The sequence below is a fragment of the Antechinus flavipes genome, chromosome 1, assembly GCF_016432865.1.
Source record: "Antechinus flavipes isolate AdamAnt ecotype Samford, QLD, Australia chromosome 1, AdamAnt_v2, whole genome shotgun sequence".
Taxonomy (NCBI): Eukaryota; Metazoa; Chordata; class Mammalia; order Dasyuromorphia; family Dasyuridae; genus Antechinus; species Antechinus flavipes.
Window position 1 is genome coordinate 62,376,703 of NC_067398.1, and position 21,867 is coordinate 62,398,569.

Genomic DNA, 21,867 nt, shown 5'->3' on the forward strand with positions numbered 1-21,867 from the left:
CTACTGGTAGCCAGGTAATGAAAATTCCCTACAGAAAATTCACTAAGTGAAGATTCCCTATGATTTCACTTGGCTATTTAATAACTATATAATTGTACTGATATACATCTAACTTCTGGGAAGAATAAATCTTCTCAAGTGTTATTTACATTCACTATTCAAAGTTGTAACTGTATACAATATAGACCTTTCCACACTCCCTCCTCAAGTCAATGGAAATAAACAGTGCAAATTCAAATAATGCAACATACTTAAGGGATTTATTATTTACATTAATGGGACTTGGCTGTGTTAATATACTAGAATGTATTCTATTTGAATATAAGCAGTATGATTAAAGTGGAAAAAATTATATACTTGTGTATGAATAAACACATAGCATTGAAAAAAATTATAGGTCATATTCAATTTTCATGAGTCAGATTTGAAAAGAAAAGTCCATCCTATACTCAAACCAAGATGGTATTTTAAAACGCACAGAAATAACCACATTATCCCGCCCATTGTTATAAATACATTTATCTGTAATAAAGATTAGTTTCAGATCATAGATATTTAAAGCAGGAAGGGACCTCAGGTCATTTTGTCTAAGCTTCTTCTAATGAGCAGTTATTACTAAATTATTGGCTGGGTCATAATTTTATAACTTCAAAAAACTTTTATTGCCAAAGATCCTTCTAGTGCTCACAGATTTAGTCACTTTCAAACTAATGATAACCATCAAAGCAGACCATTTTGAAGTCTGAATAGAAGAACATCCTAAATTAAGGGTGTTGCACTAGAGTTTTAAGTTCACAAATCAGATAACAATTTGTCATTATTATTTTGTAAGTGGAGGTGTCCAAAATAGCTCTCAATTTAATTTGTAGTATTGACAATATATACCAGTGGTTCTCAAAGTGTGATGCAGTGAATCCTGGAGGGTCTCTGAAATCCTTTCAGAGGGTCTACAAATTCAAAATTAATTTTTAAAATTTATGATATCTATTATGTAAACAAAAACTCTTTGGACATATTCTCAATAGTTGTTAATATCATAAAGATACTGAGGAAAAGAGTTTGAGAACCACTGATATATACATTCAGGAAATTATACTCACAGATGTATATGCATATATATATGTATATATATGTGGGTATATAAAATATTTACATATTATATGTGTCTATGTATATATACATGATGTGCCGGTTTTTTTCTTATATAAATGCCAGTTAAAAATCACCCCCCCCAAAAAAAAAGGGGAGAAGATGTGCAACAGCACTGTAAAATGCTTCAACCAGTCATAGGGACCTCACTGTCTAAGGAAGTTGAGCACTATTTGTCTCAGAGAATATGGTAGGAAAGCAGACTCCAAGGGAAATTATGTGAGCTCAGGAAAAGAAAAATAGTCCAGGTGGTGTATTCTATCAACTTCACTTCTAATTATCTCATACCACCTAGGAAAAAAATGTCCAAAATAGGCATTTTGGCAGGGCATAAAGTTTTAATTGAAAATTCCTTGCTATTTCCCCTCCCCTTTCACTCCAAGACTATCACTTATTTTCATTCTCTGTATTTAAAATCTTCTCTCCAAAGAGGGGTTTGGTTATGTTCAGATTTGAAAAATACTTCATGGCAAAATTTCAGCCTACAATGCATGAGCCCAAGCAACCTGCCATCTAATTTACATGAGTCTCCTCATCTTATTTCTTGATCTTATTCTCACATCTTATTTCATCTTATTCCAGACCCTAACCAAAGCTTCCAGAGAATAAGAAAAACAGAACCCCAGAGTCCATTTTCTACTAGGTGAAGATCTGAACACTCTAATTGCTTTTTGGGTTCTTGTCAGACAGAGGGGGAAGGGGAAAATTAAAGAGAAAGAAGGCAACAAGGGGAGAGAGAGAGAAAAGAAAAGAGTACAGTGAGAAAGGAATTAGATATATAAACCAGTTAGTTGATGTTCCTTCTCTGACCATTACTAGCTGTGTGACCAGGAATCATAAGATAAGTAGTCAGAGATCACCTTGTCTAATTTCACCATGTTACAGATGAGAAAACTAAGGCCCAAAAAGATGAAAGGAATTGCTCCAATATCACTGAAGTAATAAATGAGAGTCTGTGTTCTTTCTACTATAGCTATACTGCTTCTCTTGGGGCAAAGCTACATTGCTTCTTTGGTTCTCTCCTTCCTAATCTTTAAAATAGGGCTAATACTTTTGTTCTCTCTCCATCACAACACTGTGACAAAATGCTTTGTAAATTGTAAAAAAACAAAGATAGAAGTTAAATGTAATATAATAAAGCATTATTATTGTTGAGGGAGAATGGGGGTGGATTGTATAACAGCATAACAGGTCTTTACTATTGAAAAGAAAATTTCAAGACAAGCACATATCTGAATCTGATTTGGGGCTCATTAAAATCTTGTCCCATTGACACTCTTCTACTGGGATTCAAACAAACACAATTCTATGCAATTTAAACCATTTCTAACTATCAGAGTCCCAATGCCATGGATTACATGACTTCTTGCCTTTTTACTATCAATAACTTTATAGCCTGAAATGGAACTGAAAATGTCATCACCCAATAATTCTAATAATCATAATCTCAGATAGCTCTTCCCCACTAGAATACAATTTGGAGAAAGGAATAAAGTGCCCCCTTCTTCCCAGTTCATTTCTCTATCACTAGTGCCTTAAATATTTCAGTTCATTACATAAGAAAGAAAAAAAAATAACAGCCAAACATAGATACGTAAACTTACCAAAATTTTTGGTACTGCTAATCCACAGTACTGGTATAGATAAAACTTAGAAACTTTGAAAAGAGCTTTGGAAGAAAAACATACAAAAGCTAGGAAAAAACTGGAGAATTATACCAAGAAAAAAACACAACTTAGGAGAGAGAAGGCTAGAAATAAGATATTATACATGTTACCATTTTGCAAGGCTTTAAAGAACCCCCCCCCCTTCCCCAAAAGGGACATTTTCCAGTCGGCAACAGAAGGAGCAAGGCTGAGCAATCTCAGAAAGAAGGAAATCCCTTTTCTTCAGCATAGCATCATCTGTCTTAAACAAAGATTTCCCTCCTAATGAGTACCTAAAGAGCTAGAAGGATCAGCAAATAATTACTGCCAAACTTTTAGGGTCCTTTTTTGGGGCTTCTGGTCAATGATTTTTTAAAAAGGATAATTATATTATTATTATTACTCTTCAGATGGGGGGGGGGAGGCCTTCAGTAATAACTAAATAATTCCCTGACTTATGGACTGCAAACCTCCCTATTTATTCATAAGATTAGCAGGAAAGGGAGTTTTCTTCTTGGGCAAAAACAGAAGGTTGCTACCCCATTATTGTAAAAGGCAGAGAAACAAGACTCAGATATTTTGGATGTATTTTCCAAGTCTTAGGGACACTTCATTATCTAGAAAACAGAGAAAAATATTGTTACCTCTACTACTAGTAGTAAGTCCAGAAGACAACTGGTTACAAGAGGCTCCATGAAATATATCTATGGAGAATGCTCCATACAGAGCAGTGAGGAAATTTTTGCTAACAGAACCTAATCTGGCATTGTTCAGGCTGGTTAGAGATAAAATAGGGATTCTTAGTTTTTGAAGGCAGTTGATGGTACAAGGCCAAAGGGCACTGGGCTTGGAGTCAGAAAATCCAGATTTCAAATTCAATCACAGATACTAGTTGTGTTAGCCTGGGTAAATATTTAACTTCTGTCTGCCTCAGTTTCTTTAAGTATAAAATGGAGCTCTTCCCAGGGTTGTTCATGAGGATCAAATGAGATATATTTATTATAAACTTTTACTAAAAAAATGGGATATATTTACTATATTTACAATATAGTAAGTACTATAGAAATGCTTATTTCTTTCTCTTTTTCTTCCTTTTCTTCTACTGACCAAATAGATGAATCAAGAAAAATCTGAGTCCTACTTCTATTCAACCTTTACCTTAAAGACATAATTAAAAAGCTAACTAGCCAGGGAATATTCTCTCCCAGCCTCTATCATTGGCTTTTATAAAAGCCTCTATCCTTTTGGATGCTGACAACTATGTTTCATTACTTTTAAAAAGCTGCTATCCAAATAAAATGACTGCTATGAAGAAGAATCTTTAAGTATCAATTATTCAAAAACCAAAGAAACATTTTCAGATAAACTGTTATAGTTTATTCAGAAGGGCAGCTTTATAAAGTAGCTGAAGACCAGCCATTCATCTCATTTTATTTCTGAGCAAACACAATTCGTTCAAATATTTGCAAGATGAAGTGTTTGCTGAAGCATGTGGAGAGCAATAGGAATAAGAAATGAAATATACAGGTGCTCCTGGCCTCCAAGCCCTGGAAGTACCATGTCCACTTAGTACCAAGAGCTCTATTGTAGAGGGCTAGAACTCTGGAGCAGTATACTTGAAATAAGGTGTTAATAGTGGCATTGATGAGATAATGGTTCTCTAGTTCACATATATACTTAGTACTTAGCATGGTGATGTAATGGTCTCTAAGTTCACACATAATCAATATGCTATAATGATATAATTACAATAAGGTATATAAGGGCTAAGAAGGACTGGAAAAGAGACATTCTATCTTTGACCATTCTCCTGGTGTCTATTCTGCTGAGACCAAAGCTCGTTAGAAGGACCTCCAGAAAGCTAGCCTGAACATTACACACTATAGTCCTTGAGTTAAAACACACACACACACACACACACACACACACACACACACACACACACACAAAAACAAACCAAAAAGGCCTCCACACAGAAAATGCTTCAGTCAGAACATTCAGTCAGAAATTTCTAACTTATATCAAACAGTCACCTCTAATTAAAAAAAAAATAGCCATTTATTTATGACATGGAAGAAAAACTGTTAAAAATGCTAATATATCTATTGGTCTAAATTTCTAACAGCTAAGCCTCATAACTGAATGACAAAATGCTTTCATATTGGAAGGGTCTGCCTCTGCTAATCCCATCTCTACAAAACGGTGTACTTTGGGGCACTCATTTAACTTTTTTCATCCTCAGTCTAAAGTCCCTTTTTGGGTTTTGGCCAACATTAAAAAAAAAAAAAAGACAATCATTTTATTTTGATAATTGACAATTAAGATAAGTAACGTTAAGCAGGGAAGGCTCTGGGGAAGGGCAATCTCTAGCAATAATTCAGTGCCCTTAAGAACAAAGCATCACTTGACCTAGGCCTTAAAGGATGAAGCTGTGCATGGAAAGGTTTGAAGGAAAAGTATGAAGCAATATGGAAACAAAGTATAATCAACTCACCAATTTGTAAAATTCTTAATTTCTTAAATTTAATTCTTTAATTTTAAAAATTCTTACATTTAAAATTCTTAATACAATTTCTGCATGTAAGCTATGTACTTAAGAATTGAACCTCCAAAAACTTCAAGAGCTATAGGGTCACATCTATTATGGAATAACACTATGCCATAGTCTAGAGGTTGTATTTTCCTCCCTTCATTCTAAAATCCATTAAACAAAAAACAACAATCCAGCTCCCACTGAGCTTATCCAAAATGCTTCTCCCTGCATTTTTCAGGACAGGTTCTGAAATGTCTGTGCTTAGGAGAATCCTGGTTTGCTCTTTCCAGTATGTAATTCAGGCTAAACCAAGCAAGTCTAACAAAAGGAGTCCATCACACCCTTGTGTTGGCAAAAGCTGTGAAGTTGCTGAACTTCAAATATCAGGAAATGGCTTTAGACGCCTGACCTTGGGGTGAGAGCTGTCTCATTAACAACAATTGAGTTCATTCCCATTTGCTTCTGCTGTTGATTCTCCATCTCCGTTTTTATAGCATCTTTTTGTAGTTCCCAGATGCTCCCCTCTGATTCCCTTCTCTTAATTAAAGACTTATTTATGTGGAAACACCTGACAGACAGAAGAGTTGGTGATTTCCTACCTGGGAAGCAAAAGTTCCTTGGAAGAAAAAAAAAAACTCTCAACTTGTAGGACCACACCTACAGACTCATTATCATTAGTAAGGCAGGGTCAATTAAAAACGAGAAGTCTGGTATAAGCATGTGTACTGCAGAGTTTAGTTTCTGGGCTCTTATCAAGATATAGAATCTTAGCATTGGAAGAAAACAGCAGCCATCCAGTCCAACATCCTACCTTATACAGGAACCTTCTCTCTAATGTACCTCAGAGAGCACCTCTGATTTTTCTCCAACTGCTACAAGAATGATTGAACAAGACATGAATCAAGATTGATATGGCATGCACATGCATATGTAAGAAAAAAATAGACATTCTCTTAATAAAAACTACTAGTGGATTTAAAGATTAGTCAACACCCTCCCCATGGTCAATCATGGTCAAGCCTCAATGTCTCTGTCCATCAGCTTCACCATCTGAAATTGGGGGCAGTTATCCCTGCCTCTCTTGACCTTATGCAAATATTAATAATTACCACCACAACAACTAGCATTTATATAGCAGTTTGCAAAGCATTTTACACATTATCTTACTTGATCCTCACAAAAACCCTTCAAGGTAGGTGTTTTTAGTACCCTCATTTTAAAGATGAGGAAACTGGGGCATAGAGAAGTTAAATAAATTGCCCTGGTAAGTCAATGACTAGTAAATGACTAAGGCAATATTTGAATTCAGGTCTTCCTGATACATCCATTGAGCCATCTAGCTGCCTCAAATATTCGGTTAAGTGTATTGATTACTTTAAACTTTAAACTTAAGTGCTACAAATATAATACATAATACTAAATAGGAACATGAGAGAAAGCAAAGGCTAATTAGTAGAACATCAGCTTAGGGAATATCACATTCTCACTTAAACATTAGGAATCTCATCACTATGGTCAACATGATAACCTAAAAATTCAAATAATAATAATAATAATTTAATAATTGCAAACTATCTATGCCTTGGTTTGTTTTTTTCTCTTCCCTCACCTACCTTGTCTGGTTTCTTGTCTAATGAGCTCCCTTTACAAGATTATAGAAGGGATAAAGGAAAAACAGAGAAAATAACTGATTTCACTAAAAATTTGGTTTTATAAGTTGATTTCTTTTGCCCATGCTCTGCCTTTCTTTTTAGATGTTGCTTGTAACCTATTAATAGTTTATTAGCTCCATTACTTTAAAAAAGATTTCAGGAATTAAGAGGCATACTCATAGGTGAGCCCTTCATTTCTTCCAAATCTGAAATATCCAACAGATCCTGAAGGGAGTCACAAATTGCTCTTAACTCAAATCCTCCACCTATTTGAAATGTCCCATCAGCAACCTATCTGCCCAGAATTGACATCTTTCATGCAGGAATGGTAAGGGTAGCAAATTTGAGATAGTTTGTCTTTTTGAATGAAACATCCCCAAAATACTATAAATGTCAACAATTGGTCAATAAATGTCTCTTTTTTGGAATGCAATTTTCCCTCTGAGGCCTGTTACAAAAATCAAGAGTAAAACACTGGCCCAGTGTGGCAAAGAGTTGCTTTTGTTTGGGGGGAGAGAAAGGGAGGGATACAGGTTCTCTTCATTTAAAAATTCCTACAATGACTACCATTCCTTTATCTCTCCTCTCTAGATCCTGTAAGACTCAAATGAAAAGAAAATATGGCTATTCCAGACCAAACTAAATCCAAAGTTCATCAATATCCTGAGTTAAGGAGCAGTAGTCAGTGAAGCGGAATGAAGTTGGGAATTTTGAAAGTTCTGTTAAGAGAAGTTTATTTAGAAAAGAGCTGGAGCTTATCTGAGTGGTCCTTGTGCCTTTGATCTGTCTCACCTCGATAATGATGAACAATGTAGAACTCTAATGGGGGAGGGAAATCTGGAGTTGATGGGAATGGACACTTTATTCTAACAGAATTACTATTTGTGAACATTAGCTAAGTATCATGTGCAAGTGGCCTCTTGTACCTGACCAGTACAATATATCTTTATTGTACAAGTAAAAATTCACATGCCCCCAACCAGCATAAATGCCCAATAAAAAAAAAACCAAAAAACCTTATTTTTACTTTTTTAAAAAAGCCCAAACCCAATGACTTTGGATTCAATGGCCAATTGTTCTTGAAGCTAAAAATAAAATGCACTTTGTCAAAAGATTAAAACAGGTGCAGTTATTTGAAATGGAAGTTATTGGAATCTGAAAATACATTTCAAAATATCTGAAGAAAATCTGGATATGATTTTTATTTCGAAGAACTTTGATGAACTGCTAATTGACTTCATCTCTGAGGTCACATGAGGTTATATAAGAAAATACAACATGTTAAGTGCTCCAGCTAGATGACTTGAGAAGAGGAGGAAGGAAGAGGAATGTGTTTGTTGCCTTTGGAGGAATCCCCATATCATTCAATTGAAAATTTTAATTTAGGGGGAGAGGGAAGAAAAGGGAAAAGGGAACAGGAGGAAAAGGGTTGGTTGGGAAATCAAGTATTTGAGATCTAGGTAGAAAAATATCACCTAGAAAAATGAATTGGAAAGTACTAGCTGGAGCACTGTTTTAACAGCATTTCCACATGCAGGGAGCAGGGGAAAACAGTAGATATAAACAGTACTGTATATTGTTTTAATACAGCCCTTTTAGAGAAGTTATACCCTTCAGTGACCTTCTAGAATTGTATCGGCTTGCTACATGCATGTCTTCATAGTCCAAACATGTGTGAAAGAGACCATGCGTCTACAGAAGGTTGGGTTTTTCTTTTTGTTGTCGCTGGAACTGGGGACAGCAGACATGTATATTTGCCACATTGCAACTGAAAAAATTACTTCCAACATAAAAAAAAATCCACAAAATACAGAGTGCCTTGGTATGTCTGAGATACAACAGTTTACCACAAGGCTACGAGTTAGGGATGAGATCTTCCACACATGCTTTTGGTACCCGGGCATGAGCCAAAAGTGGTGCACAAAAGCTTTCTGTGAGAAACAAAAAAATAATGAGTGGTTGATGATGACTGGTTTTAAAAAAGGAAAGTAAAGGAAAAAAAAAGGGAAGGAGGGAATGTTTGTGTGTATGTGTGTGTGTGTGATAACTAAAAAAGATGATTCTGATGGGAAAGGTGGGAGTGAGGGCAAGGGGAGAAGGGGAGCGGATGGGGAAAGAAGGCATCCTGCCAAACATATCCAAGATACTGATGAGCTCAGAAAAGGGGAAAGGGAAAAGTAAGAGATGAGGAGTGATAAAATACAAAAAGAACCAATACAAACAGATGGACAAAGACACAGGTCCACTGAGGAATCTGGTACGAGGTTTGCTACTAGATTTATAGGTCACTCTCTCAGACGTTTGGTGGTAAACCGTCCAGCCTGCAAATGAATATAAAGGGAAGAAAACAAAGAGACACTTATAAAGTACAAATAGCTGTGATTCGATGTCCTATACCATCAGTCAAATCAGCTCTTGTTAGTTAATCATCCACAGCTCCATTCTAGCCTAGCCAAGGAGGAGTAAGTTAATCAAAAAAGGATGTGACAGCCACAAAGAGAAGACACAACTCTCAGAGACTAGGCCAGAGAGGGGCGCATTAGCTTTGGCACTGCGTAGTAATTGTCATGAGAGTTTTTCAATATATACGGTGAGGTAAGAGAGCCGGGAATCTAAGGAGCTGGGTACCCCGAAGGCAAGCCCACTTCAGGAGTGTGACGAGGCCCAGTCAGAGCAAATGCAGCGATTTTAAAATAATTAAAAAAAAAAATCCCCATTTCAGCAGCAGGTAAGAAGTGAGCCCACCCCTCATTGAAGACTTGAGCCCTAGGCCGCGGCCCGCCTTCCCAACTACTTCTACTGCAGGAGGACGAGGGAGCTGAGCATCCCCGGGGAGTTCTCGGCTCCACCGTTGGGGTGATTGTAAGTAAAGGATCAAGGAGCACAGAATGGAGAGCTAGCCCGTCTAACTTCCCTCAGGTAAGCCTGCGAGGTCTCAGCCAAGCCATCTCGGCAGGAAGCGGTCTCCCGCGGGGCCACAATACCCCTCCCCCCGCCAGGACTCTATGCTCATTTAGCTGCTCTGTGAGCCCGAGGCAAAGCCTGGAGTGTCTAGGGGAGGGGGAAAGCAGCGGGGGCAGAAGAGGCTCTGGTTCTCCTCCGGGCTGGCAGGAGACTGCCCAGCAACCCCGCTGCCCTCCTCGTACATGCCGGAAGAGGGTCAAGCCGCGAATCACCTTGGCCTTGAGCTCCGCCTCCTTCACTGGCTAAGCCGGAGCAGATGTCAGAAGACAGGGAGGCTTTAACAGAGCAGGGCTGCTGGGTCTGCACTGCCTTTCCGAACGTGCCTGAAGCTGAGGAAGTGACTGCGGTGGAACCAGGCCGCGCTTTAGCGGAGTCTTTAGAGGGAGAGCCTCTGCAGTCTGACAAGTTACCTATGGCGGGGAAAAAAGGGGCAAAAGGCACTATGAGACAGCTAGAGCAGGGGCGGGGCCTGAGCGTGCTCCTCCTCCTGCGGCCCCCTCGCGGAGGGCCAGCCCTGGCAGACCCCCCAGCCCTGCGGGCCTGGCGGCTGCTCTCGGTGCTGGAGAGATACCCACCATACCACCTGCCCTATGGGAGTGTCATGAGGAGAAAGCGGGAAAAACATCTTAGCGTGAAAATACATGATTAGTTTACAGCATTGTGCTAGGAAAGTCAGGTGCCGTTCACATAGACTGGGAGTTCTCTAACTCTGGAGATGGAAGGCTAAGCGTGTACAGTGCTTTCTCCCTAGAATTGGTCTTTTGTTAGATGGACCACAATTTGAGATGCAAATGAATTTATTCGGAGGGGAAATGGGTAAAAAGATATAAGGAATATTAAAAGTAAAGACACAGCTTTCCTCCCTACCACATTCTCCACACAGACCTTATGAGCTTCCTGAAGCTTCCCTGCTATGGAATGCAATCCTGAAGACAGACTGGTCAGCAGTAGCAGGAGAAATCTGCTCACACCATTCCTCTTAGGGCCAAATGTAACTCCTATCTATCTATCTATCTATCTATCTATCTATCTATTTATCTATCTATCCACCCATCAATCGATCTTTCTATTATCAATTGATCGATCTACCTGTCTATTGATCTATGTCTATCTACTTAGCTGCCTGCCTATCTGGCTATATATGTTTATCTACTTATCTACCAATCTGTTTGCCAATCCATCTCTCTGTCTTTCCTTCTTTCTCTTTTTTCTCCTCTTTTTTCCTCTCTTCTCTCCTCCCACTCTTTTTCTCTCCCCTTTCCTTCCCTCCTTCCTTTCCTAATTCAATTCCACTTATGTATTAAGCATTGTTATTAGAGAAGAAAAAGTAAAAATAAAGCAAAACCATCACTAAATTCAGTTCTTGTAGCTCATGATGACAATATTTCAGCAGCTGCTAATCATGTTTCTTTCTTTCTTTTTTTTTTTTTTAATTGATCAGAAGAAACTAAACTCTAATCACTGGTAAAACTTAGGAACATCAGGACTCACAGTGGGCTATTTAGATCTTATGACAAGGATCAGTTTTCTTAACATCACATCATTAAATCATGAAAATGTAACCTTCTTTTAAGCAGTGCCTGGCACTTAATAGGTGCTTAAATGCTCTGTTTAATAATTAATTCAAGGGTTTATCCACAGCGATTATAGGGAAACACCACCATCATCTGCTTTCCACCACCCTGGATTAGAAACTAGCTTTGGTGCTTTCCCACTTCAGTAAGCCCACCCAACCCACCGCCCTAATTTGGGCCAGAATTTTTGCAGCAAAGAGAAAAAGTGTCTGTTCACAACTGGGACTGCTTCAGTAGTCCACGAGAACAGAATCTGTGTCTCCCCTCTACTTACTTGTATCCTACTGCTCCATTGTGACTTTTTCAATGAAAAGGAAACAACTACAACAATAACAACAACAAGAAAAAAAAATTTGAAAATCCTGCTAGGAAACATAACCTCCAACAGCATTTTCCACTCTCCTGTCACAGGACACAATGGAGAATGCAGTATCCATGGCCTAGTGCAGAGCCAAAGAATATGGAGGGAAGTGCGAGCTAAGGACATATCATTCTATACACCAATCACAAATTTAACAAATGTTAAACTCTCAAATTCTTCATGAAGGGAAACTATTTGCCTACTTGTATTGGATGCCACACTCTTTAACTGCTGCACCAGCGGATTTAACAGCTTCCCAGCTTTTAATTTATTTTTGCTTGTCCTTCTTCTCCGACCACTGGGAGGAGCAGTATGAAAGAACCCCACGTTGGGAGGTAAGGGCTTCCCTAGTCGCAGGTACAAAGCTTCTATTTCGTTCTTTTGCTGAGTTTGCAGTTCCGAGATCTCTTTCAGGTGTCTGATGTGAAAAATAGGGAAAAAGAAAAGGGGAGGAAAAGGAAGAAGGAAAGATTAAGTTTTCTCATCTAACCCAATTTTGTTTAAAAACAACAACAAAAAAGGTGCCAGGTCTTCTCCAAGTACCTGGCTTTTCTCTCCACCCCAAATTACTGTGTTACACACTTTACATCTTCCAAGTTTACTGACTCAAAATTAATGAAACTAAAAAAGCAAGTTTCAGCTACATTTAAAACTTGCTAGCAACTAATCAAATGAGAATTCTTAAAGTTTTTTCTTTAAGAATTGATCTCAATTTTTGGATGCAACTATCAGATCAGAAATACATCATCAAAGGAATATATGGTGGTAATTTAAATGTAATGCATTGTAAAAGTGCTGATTTGGATCTGTGGTTTGTTTGATTATTTCAGTTGTAGCTGATTCTTCATGAGCCCATTTGGGATTTTCTTGTCAAAGATAATGGAGTGATCTGACATTTCTTTATAGATAAGGAAACTGAGACAAACAGGGTCACTCAGCTACTAAATGTCTGAGGCCGGATTTGAACTCATGAAAATGAGTCTTGCTTATTTCAGGCACAACACTCTACCACATCACCTAGCTGTTGCCATTTTGGATTATATTTTTTTAAAAAGTAACTCATTTTGTTTAGTTTGAAGTCATAATAAATAGGATTCATACTGCAGTACTCTGGCCCAACATATTCAAATCTACTAATTATTAGATGTAGAATAAAATAGGATATCTTTGACAATGGGAACAAATACATATAAGAGGCAGCACTATGGAGATGGAGTTACAAAGACCTGAATTTGAATACTATTAGTTGAAAGTCTCTATTCAAGTCACTTAAGACTCTGGATCTCTCAGGAAGTTCTATTACATCTCCAAATCCACAAATCTATATGAGTACAGGAATTTGCCTTCTTCCCCAATCCTCACCCCCCAAATCACAGATCGTTTCTGAGTTCCTTAAAGCTCTCCTGGCATGGTTAAACAAATTTGGCCAAATGAAAGAAAGAAGAGGCGAGTTCAAATTTACATAGAAAGGAAACTTGGAAAAATCAGTCAAGTTCATAATCTGGGGGTAAAAGTGCAGGTACTAAATAGTGAGATGCCATTTAAGTTTATCTATACTATTTATCCAACACCTGCTTTTCTTTATATGAATTTCACGAATCAAGACTTGATTAAAAGCATTTTGAAAATTTAAAATATTGTAGAAATTATTTTTTAAAATGGGAGCTAGGTCCTAAGTTGTAATTGATGACTGTAATGTTACCGTCATCCCAGCCAACACCATAAAGGGAAGGACTAAGTTGCTGATGTCCAAATTTCTTTCCTATCCAATTCTTTCCAGGATTTATGGAAGTTTTATAGACAATAATGGCAAGAAAGCACTACACTAAAAACAAATGAGTTCTGTGTTTTGCTATATCTTGACATGACTGACAGATCAAAGATCAAAGATCTTGGGCCCACCATTCTATAATTAATGCCAAGAAAGTGAACTCTTTGCAAAGAGTTGAAGGAGCTCTAGCACAAACATCTTTATTTTATTGCTATTAAAAAAATGCCAATTTGGATATAAACACAGAATATTTGTCATCTGACTGACAATATAGTCTCCATTATGAAAATTTGAGGCTTGTCCACAACACCAAAATGTTGTACACATCATGCAACACAATTTAGTGGCTGTAGGGAATGATGTAATTTTTTTTTTCCTGCACCTAAATCTTTCGTGGGACTGTTTTAACTCTCCAGCACACCCCACCATTTTTCTGTGGATATGGCAAATGGAAAGTGGAGTTAAATTTTAAAATAAAATGAAGCTTTGGAGAAACTGGGTTTTTTCTTAGTTGAAAATGAAAAACAAGATTTATGTTTGCAATCTCAAAGTCATTTTATAAGTTTTTCAAATTCTTCTTCCTTAAAAAAAAACAAAAAACCAAAACCCAAACAAGATCATCTATAGGATTCCCTCCAAGCTTGAGAAATCAGTGTTTTGTAATGAATCCTCTTTTTATATGAGTGCAATATTCCAAAGATGATTATTCTTATTTACATAGATATAGTCTTCCCATGGACTGTTTAATAAAAGATGAACTTCAGTTATATTCAAAATAGTTCTAGTGTGAAACCTATATTAAGTTGGCATAATAATTGTAAAACTGATATTCTCCAAAGTTTTTGTCATTTATTATCTATTCTTCTCTGTAAATTTCTTTCTTTTGTGATTATATCTATCGTCACTCCTACTTTCTATCACCTCTAAGAAAATGACTTCCAACTCTTTACCTCAAGTCCTAGGCTTTTGCTTACTCTGCAGTCTCCTACTTCTAATTGTCAGAAGGACATCTCTTACAGTTATACCCCACTAGCACTCCCAAACTCATGATCTAAACTGTCCTAAAAATTAGTTTCCTTTCTGAACTATTCCCTTTCTATTGATGGCACAAATATTCTTCTCGCTTCTCTAGTTAGTCTTTTGTTTGGTTCTTTTCTTCAATTTTCTTTATCTACATTGTCATATTATTTCTTCCTTCAAAAGTCTCCCTGATTTATTTTACCAAGTCCTACCACAAGCCTCAAAACCTGGATAACTTTAATAGTCCTCTATAGGTGGATTTCTAATAGATTTTTACCCAATTTTATCCTGAACACTACAAAACTAGTGTCTGTGTATATGTGTATGTGTGTGTATGTATAATCAAATAGGTTTCCTTGCTCTACAAATTAAAATGGCTTTCTACTGCATACATTATACTAGTTTCTTTTTAGTGATATCTTTCACCTCTCTACCCTATACCCCCTTTCTGGCTGAGTTCATCATATTTCTCCCTATTCTACCCCAAATGTCTTCCCATTTCTCCTTCACCTGTCTGAACCCTACACATGCAGTATAAGGAGCTTATTGTAAGGCGGGTAGACAAGGAGGAGGAAAGCACTTAGTTTATTGGTATTCTAATTTATATAGCTATTATATAAGTTTTATATAGATAGGCATTATATAGATTTATCTATAGGTAATTATAGGTATTATGTAGGTTTACCTATAATATATAGGTATTCTAGTTTGTTATAGGTATTCTTAGTTTATAGGTATATATTTGCAAATTTTTTATGACTTTTTTCATTCCGAAAAGATTGTCAGCTGGACATAATAAAGACTATACTGGTTTGGACTTTGACCCACACTACAACGATCTTCCTTCATACCCCCTGGTACCACACTCAAACAGCTGTCACAATGGGGACAACACCTACTTCTCTCTCAAACTTTGCAGCTCCTTTTTAATGTCAGCATCTTCAAACTCGGAGTCATTGTCACTGCTCACATAGGAGGACTGGGAATGGAAAGAGGTCACACTAATGGTTGGGATCTTCATCCCTTGACTTTTACTGGGAGAATCTGAGCCCAGGGAGCCTGTCTTTCCTGATCGGTATAAGAGGGCTGCTGCTGCTTTCTTCATGAAGTCACTGGCTGTGCTGCTGCTGGGCAGAGAGGACTGCTTCTGGATGGAAGGCTTTCTTCTCAGGCATTCGTCCCCTGAATCACTAGAAATGGGCTCACCCATTCCAACTTCAATCGAAGAAGCTGTCTGCACACGCCGGACAGCCATCTTCAAGTCGGGGCTGGAAGGAAGCTCATCCAGGTAGACATCGGGAGGCGCAGAGTACCTTAAGCACTGGGGCGATGCCAGAGTTAATTCATCTTGGGTGCTGACGACGGAAAATCTGCCAATCGTTTTGGCTGGTGTGCCGATGTCATCCTTTTCTATTTGCTTTTGAAGGGAATCAGAATCAAGAGAACTGTGCTTCTGAAGGTTATTTATCCCTCCATCTGCTGCAAGTGTCTGTGTCAAAGTCTCCATGGGCTTAACTAAGATTTCAGGCTCAATTTGATCATCCCTTTTTGAAGTCTCCAGATGTTCTCTGACAACTGAAGGAGGGATGCCCTTAAGAGAAGAAAAAAACAAACACAGAAATAAGGAGATTCAATTCAAAAATTGAGCAAAACCCACCAACAAGACCCTCAAAAGAGTTTTGTTACCTGAAGGTTTGGTGTTGTGCTTGAGATTGATGTTAAGCAACCATGGGAACTTAACGAGTCGCTGAGAGATGATGCCACTAAATAAATTTTTAAAAAGTTACTTAGAATGTATAACAAGGGAGAAAACGATTAGTTTATAGTTCAATCATGCAATTGGAAATATTTGGGTTAACTAGAAAGTACCTCTACATATAAAGCAGCTGGATAGAAAAATTTCTTTTAATATAGCTAAAACAAATCAATTACCATTAAGCAAAACTAGTAATCTCTGTGCCTTTCTAATTGAACTAAAAATTAATATACCAAAACTTTCATAAAATTTTGTAAACTACTTTAGAGTCCATATCTTTCCTCTTACATATGTCATATTCCAGCCAAACTGATCTCCAAGCTTTTTCTCCATCTCTGATATTCTGCCTTCCACCTGGAGTGCAATTCCATTTCCTTACTCTATCTTTCAAGTGTTAGCTCAATTTTTTCCTGATTCCCCCAATTGTTTGCTCTGCCTCCTCCCAAAAATCACCTTGTATTTATTTTTCTAAATTTTAATTCAATGTAATGCATGGATCCAAACACATTCCTACCTCTCTTTTCTCCCCTTTCTGCCACCTCACCCCATCCCAAAATGTAAGCTCCCTAAGAGACTTCTGTATTTATATGCTTAGTGCCCAATACAGCACTGACATACAGAAGATACTTTTTTTTAAAAATAGTTTTCGTATCACATACACTTTTGGCATTGGAGAAAGCAATGGCATATCACTATCTTTCCCCAAAAAACTCAAAATGACATGACTGAAAAATGACTGAACAACCACAACAAAAGAAATTTGATGACTATGACAATGATAAGAACTAAGAAAGAACAAAGGGTAAGGAAGCTGATCTGAACAGGGCAGAAGCAAATTGGGAAGAAAGGACCAGAAATCCTGGTAAGATTTAGGACACTCTATTTTAGCTCGGGATCCTCTATTGACTTGAAAGATGACCATTAAACCCCTGTATTTTAGCTTTCTCATCAACAAAGCAGAAATATTCTATCTTACTACATAGTTAAAAATCAAATCAGATAAAGTGCCTCAAAGGGCACTCAAAGCCTTATACAAATACAAACTGTTATTAAAAGAGTTCCCTCATTACTATTAGGCCAAAACATTTAGGCAAGGGTGCAAAGGCCATTTCTAATAACAGGACTGCATGGCTCATACGCCAAGCCATGTGTTTACATTAAATCCTGATGCTAAATAGACTAACATGGTATGCCTTACTCATCTGACACTGCTGCTATAGAATTAAGCAGTACAATGACACGTCTGAGACTAACAAAGCAAATCCACAAAAAGGTTGCTTATAGTCTAAGAATTAGAAGCCAGTTGCCCGTACACCCTGATGCTCCTGGTTAATTAAGGCATTTCTTACCATTACTAATTGTCCAGGAAGAATGAACTGAAACATCTTAAAAGACTAAGCTAATTTGATAAACCTGAAATATTTTGTCAAATTGAAAAGTCTCCACAAGTGCCACAAAATCTGAAGATGGTGCTTATGGCAAAATCATCCTAAACATTAATATTTAAAAAGATTTAAAAAGATTTTTCTGATCTGGTCCTGCTTCTGTCTAACTACCTTTCCTCCATCCTGATGGCTGTTCCTTCATCTGTTCAAAAAAAGCCAGATTCTTTGGAAACTTTTTACCTTTGGTGTTACTGATTCTATCCCCTCAACTTTTTAAACAGGAATGAGATTGAAATTAACTCTAACATAGTCATTTATAACCAATTATGGTGACATTTAGATTTCTGTCAGCAATATCTTAAAAAATGATAAGCTTAATTAACACTTTATAGTGTTTCTTTTCTAAAGAGGATTTCCACAGTTTATTTTTTCCCCCATGGGAAAAATAATACACCAGAGATTTTCATGAAGACATTAAGGTTTGCATCCTGCCAAATCTTCCTGGTAGGTAGCTTACCTTACCTACCTGCATTGATTGTGTTCATAGAAAAGCTTTTCAATCTCATGATCTGTTCAGGTTTTTTATGATTGCCCCCATCCCTTGTTTGGTTAAGAATCTTCTCACAAGCTACAGCTGTGACGGGTTTCTCTTCTAAATGTTTTCTAGTGTGACTTTTAATATTCAGCTCATATATTCATTTTGAGCTCATTTTTGTATATGTCCTGCTACAATCATTCCAGATTTTACTCAAAATATTTATATAAGCCCAAGATAATTGCAGCTGCATGTTGGAAAGTCTATTAGACTTTAGCTCTAGCAAAAATCCAAAGTGGGTTAAGATGAAGTATAAAGCAGGTTAGCATACAACTCTGAAAGTTTCCTAAGTAGATCAGGATTGTTTCCAATTACCTGCTCTTCTGGGTGAACCGTCTACTTCTGATGGTCCGACTCCCATCTGTATCATTTTTGATATGTCCACCTTCAGTAAGAAAAACAAAAAACAAAAGAGAAATAACACCATTCATAGCCCTTTCCTCACATCCTTTATTGGGAAAAAAATAACTCAATGCATATTTTTTCTTCTTTGTCTCTAGAAGCTTTGACTCTCTTCCTTATTTTTCCCCGAGATAGAACAGTCTAATAATTTGTAGAGCTCAAGAACAGGAGGAAGTTGATGATTTGTACAGAACCAAGCAACTCAGCTCTATCTCACTTACACATCTGACATCCCATTTCTAGCTCAAGAACACATTGACTAACTCGTGCTCCTTCAAACAGGGAATTATTTGTTATAGAAAGTAAGGGGGTGAGATAGTAGGGCCTAAGTAGGAGGGGGGGTCATTAGACTGGGAGGGAGTGCCAGGAAATTCTCTCCTGGCAGGTCTTGGCAAAGTGGGTGGCTGCTCCCCCATCTCCCACTTAATTCTCTAGATTCCTCAGCTTTCATTTGAAATTCCCCTATAACATATCCTTTCTCGTTGTGCCCTGGGCCACCCTCTCCTCTTCCACAGATGGCTTCTTTCACTTTAGGGCGCATTTACTCACCCCCTGTCCAGTTAGGGGATGGTGTGAGGACCTATCTGCTGCAATGAATGACGGCAGTTTTTCATCAGCAGCAGAGGCGGTACCGCTGGGAGCTGGGTAGGAGTCAAGGGTGGAAGCCAGAGCAAGAGCGGGAAGCAGGTCTTCACTCAATGGCTCCAGCCTAAATTCGCTGTCACACTGCTCCAGAGGCGTGCCTGCTGAGGCAGAAGAAGTGGGAACATACTCCTGGTAGAGGAGGTTCCGCAGCTTCTCATCCAGACTCTTAATTGTGTTGTCCACAAAGCCAACCCTCGGTGGTCCTTCCCCATCAGATTCAAATGCAGATGGTGGCTGGGGGAGACTGGTTGCCAGGCCCGAGCCACTTGTGGGCTGGGCCTGACTGGGGAGGCTTGGCTGCTGGGGCACGGCAGCGGAGACTTGTGGTGGGCTTGGAAGCTGGGACGCTTTGAGACCGAGCGGTTCTGACACGACAGCCGAAGGAAGTACTTGACTGAGGAAGGGATGAGCAGTCCCGCTTGGCTGGCTGGTCTCGGGCCCGGGAACTACGGGGAGTGCTGCCGGAGGTTCTGGGACAAGTTCCGAGAGAGTCCCTGGCTCCATTGCCAAACTGGACAGAGCAAGAACAGACTCTCGCCGTCCTTGCGGGCAGCATGTGACTTCCAAGGTGGGGCCACAGACGTCCTGGTCCGCTTTTTGTGCAGGTGGGCTGGCGGGCTTCCCAAGGGCGAGATCACGAGGCTCCGCACTCTGGGAGCTGGGGGCAGGGGCTGGCGTTGGCTGCTCGGCCGGAGTCCCTCCCTGGCCCACGCTCACAGCTGGCTCCAGGACACACGGAGCTGGCTCTGGCAGCACGGAAGCTACTATTTCTGCCTCGTTTGGCAAGACAGCCAAAGGTACAGAGGCCTGTGCCAGCGGAGTCGGCGTCCCACTGTGAGTGTCACCGAGACCAGCTTGAATGGGAAGCTGGGCCCCAACCGAGGCGCTCGGTGGTTCTGTCCGCGACAGCAGGTCCTCACAAGGCTCTGGCTCTGGAATGGAAAATAAAAACATCTTGTACCAGCAACCTTGCTCTGTGGCTGTTACTCACTCAACGCAACCTTTAAACAGCCCGAGACAGTTCTGAATTCCTTTGAGGGCTTTTCAGTTCTAAATTGTAGCACTTTTATACCCATTATCTTATTTGAATCTCCCCAAGCAGCTCAGATGCTTAAACCTTCAATTCTCACAGAAGCAGGAAGAACTTGTATGCCTATGAATTGGTTAAAATAGGGGAAGATGGGAAAGTGATTTTGAAATCAATGTTCAAACTCTAGCTTTGTCACTCACCATCTGAACAGGTTCTTTTACTAGTCACAATTTCTACAGGCTAAAGTTCTTCATCCTTCGCAGCCCTATTATTTATTATTTACTTTATAATTCTGCAATGTGTAATCAGAGTGTGATATTTAAGAACAAACCAAAAAAAAACAACAAACCAAACTAGAGCTACAAAACTTGGATTATAGGTCTAGTCCTATACTAAATTGTGCTGTGGAAGGTCTCAGAGCCAATCATATCATCTCGACCTTTAAAATGGGCCTAACTGCACTAAATCTATTATACTTTCTTCAAGGATATTGTGAAATGAGTTAACAGATGTGAAAGTAATTTGAAAAGTATGGAACACTTTAACAATAAAGAAGTGTAGATATCATTAGAGAGGGGCTATGTAAGGCAAGTGTAACTTAAATTGAAGGGCTCTCATGAATAGGCAGTCCTTTAGATTAACCTTCCTAACAAGGATTGAGAATTTAACACAAGAGATTTGGCACTGATAAAGGCAAAGGAATTCTTTAATGGAAAATTAGGAGTTTGAAGGATAGTTTTTCTTAAGTGTTAGTTACTTATTCTGAAAATGGATATCTGATAGTATGATAGAAGCTAATTAGAAATTATGGCTTAATATACAACTCATGCTTTGTATACAGCTTTTCTGGGATCTCTCTAAGTAGAAAAAGCAAAATTCAAGCTCTAAAATAAACCTTCTCCCCAAATGTCCCAAAATAAGATAAAATTACTCAAAATATTCAGAAGGTATTTTCAAGGTTATGTCATCTAACCTAACACCCAAAGGAGGGGTTCCTTCTACATTATTCAGGAGAGAGGGCCACCTCTTTGTGGGTACCATTACACAGAGAATGTAAACAAAGAAATGTACAGTAACCTATAGAACATAGAAAAGAAAAGGGAAAATGAAATGAAGCCAAGAAATCTCATCGTAGCACAACCTTTCTATGATGTCTTCAGCTGCAAAGAGGAGAAAAAGCAGTTCTATGTCCAGTTACGTGAATAGAATCCCTCAATTTAGAATTGTTAAGAAGGATCTAATTTCTTATTTCCCTACCTTGATATCCTTCAGGCTGCTGGGGACACAAAAGAGGAGGGGGAGAAGATTCAGGGACCTCTGCTGTCGGGTTTTCTGCTACTGGACATATAATGAACCACCTTTTTCCAGTATGAAGAACTATGGG

General features: G+C 38.5%; 1 protein-coding gene across 1 annotated transcript in view; it reads right to left on the minus strand.

The window, feature by feature from the left end:
• WNK2 (WNK lysine deficient protein kinase 2) overlaps nt 1-21,867 on the minus strand; it is a 229,901-nt gene that overhangs the window by 20,058 nt on the left and 187,976 nt on the right. Inside the window, 8 exon segments of the mRNA XM_051983917.1 lie at nt 9,203-9,301; nt 10,157-10,354; nt 12,083-12,297; nt 15,570-16,261; nt 16,357-16,433; nt 18,722-18,791; nt 19,358-20,385; nt 21,741-21,860. Coding sequence (XP_051839877.1) covers nt 9,203-9,301; nt 10,157-10,354; nt 12,083-12,297; nt 15,570-16,261; nt 16,357-16,433; nt 18,722-18,791; nt 19,358-20,385; nt 21,741-21,860 — 2,499 coding nt within the window.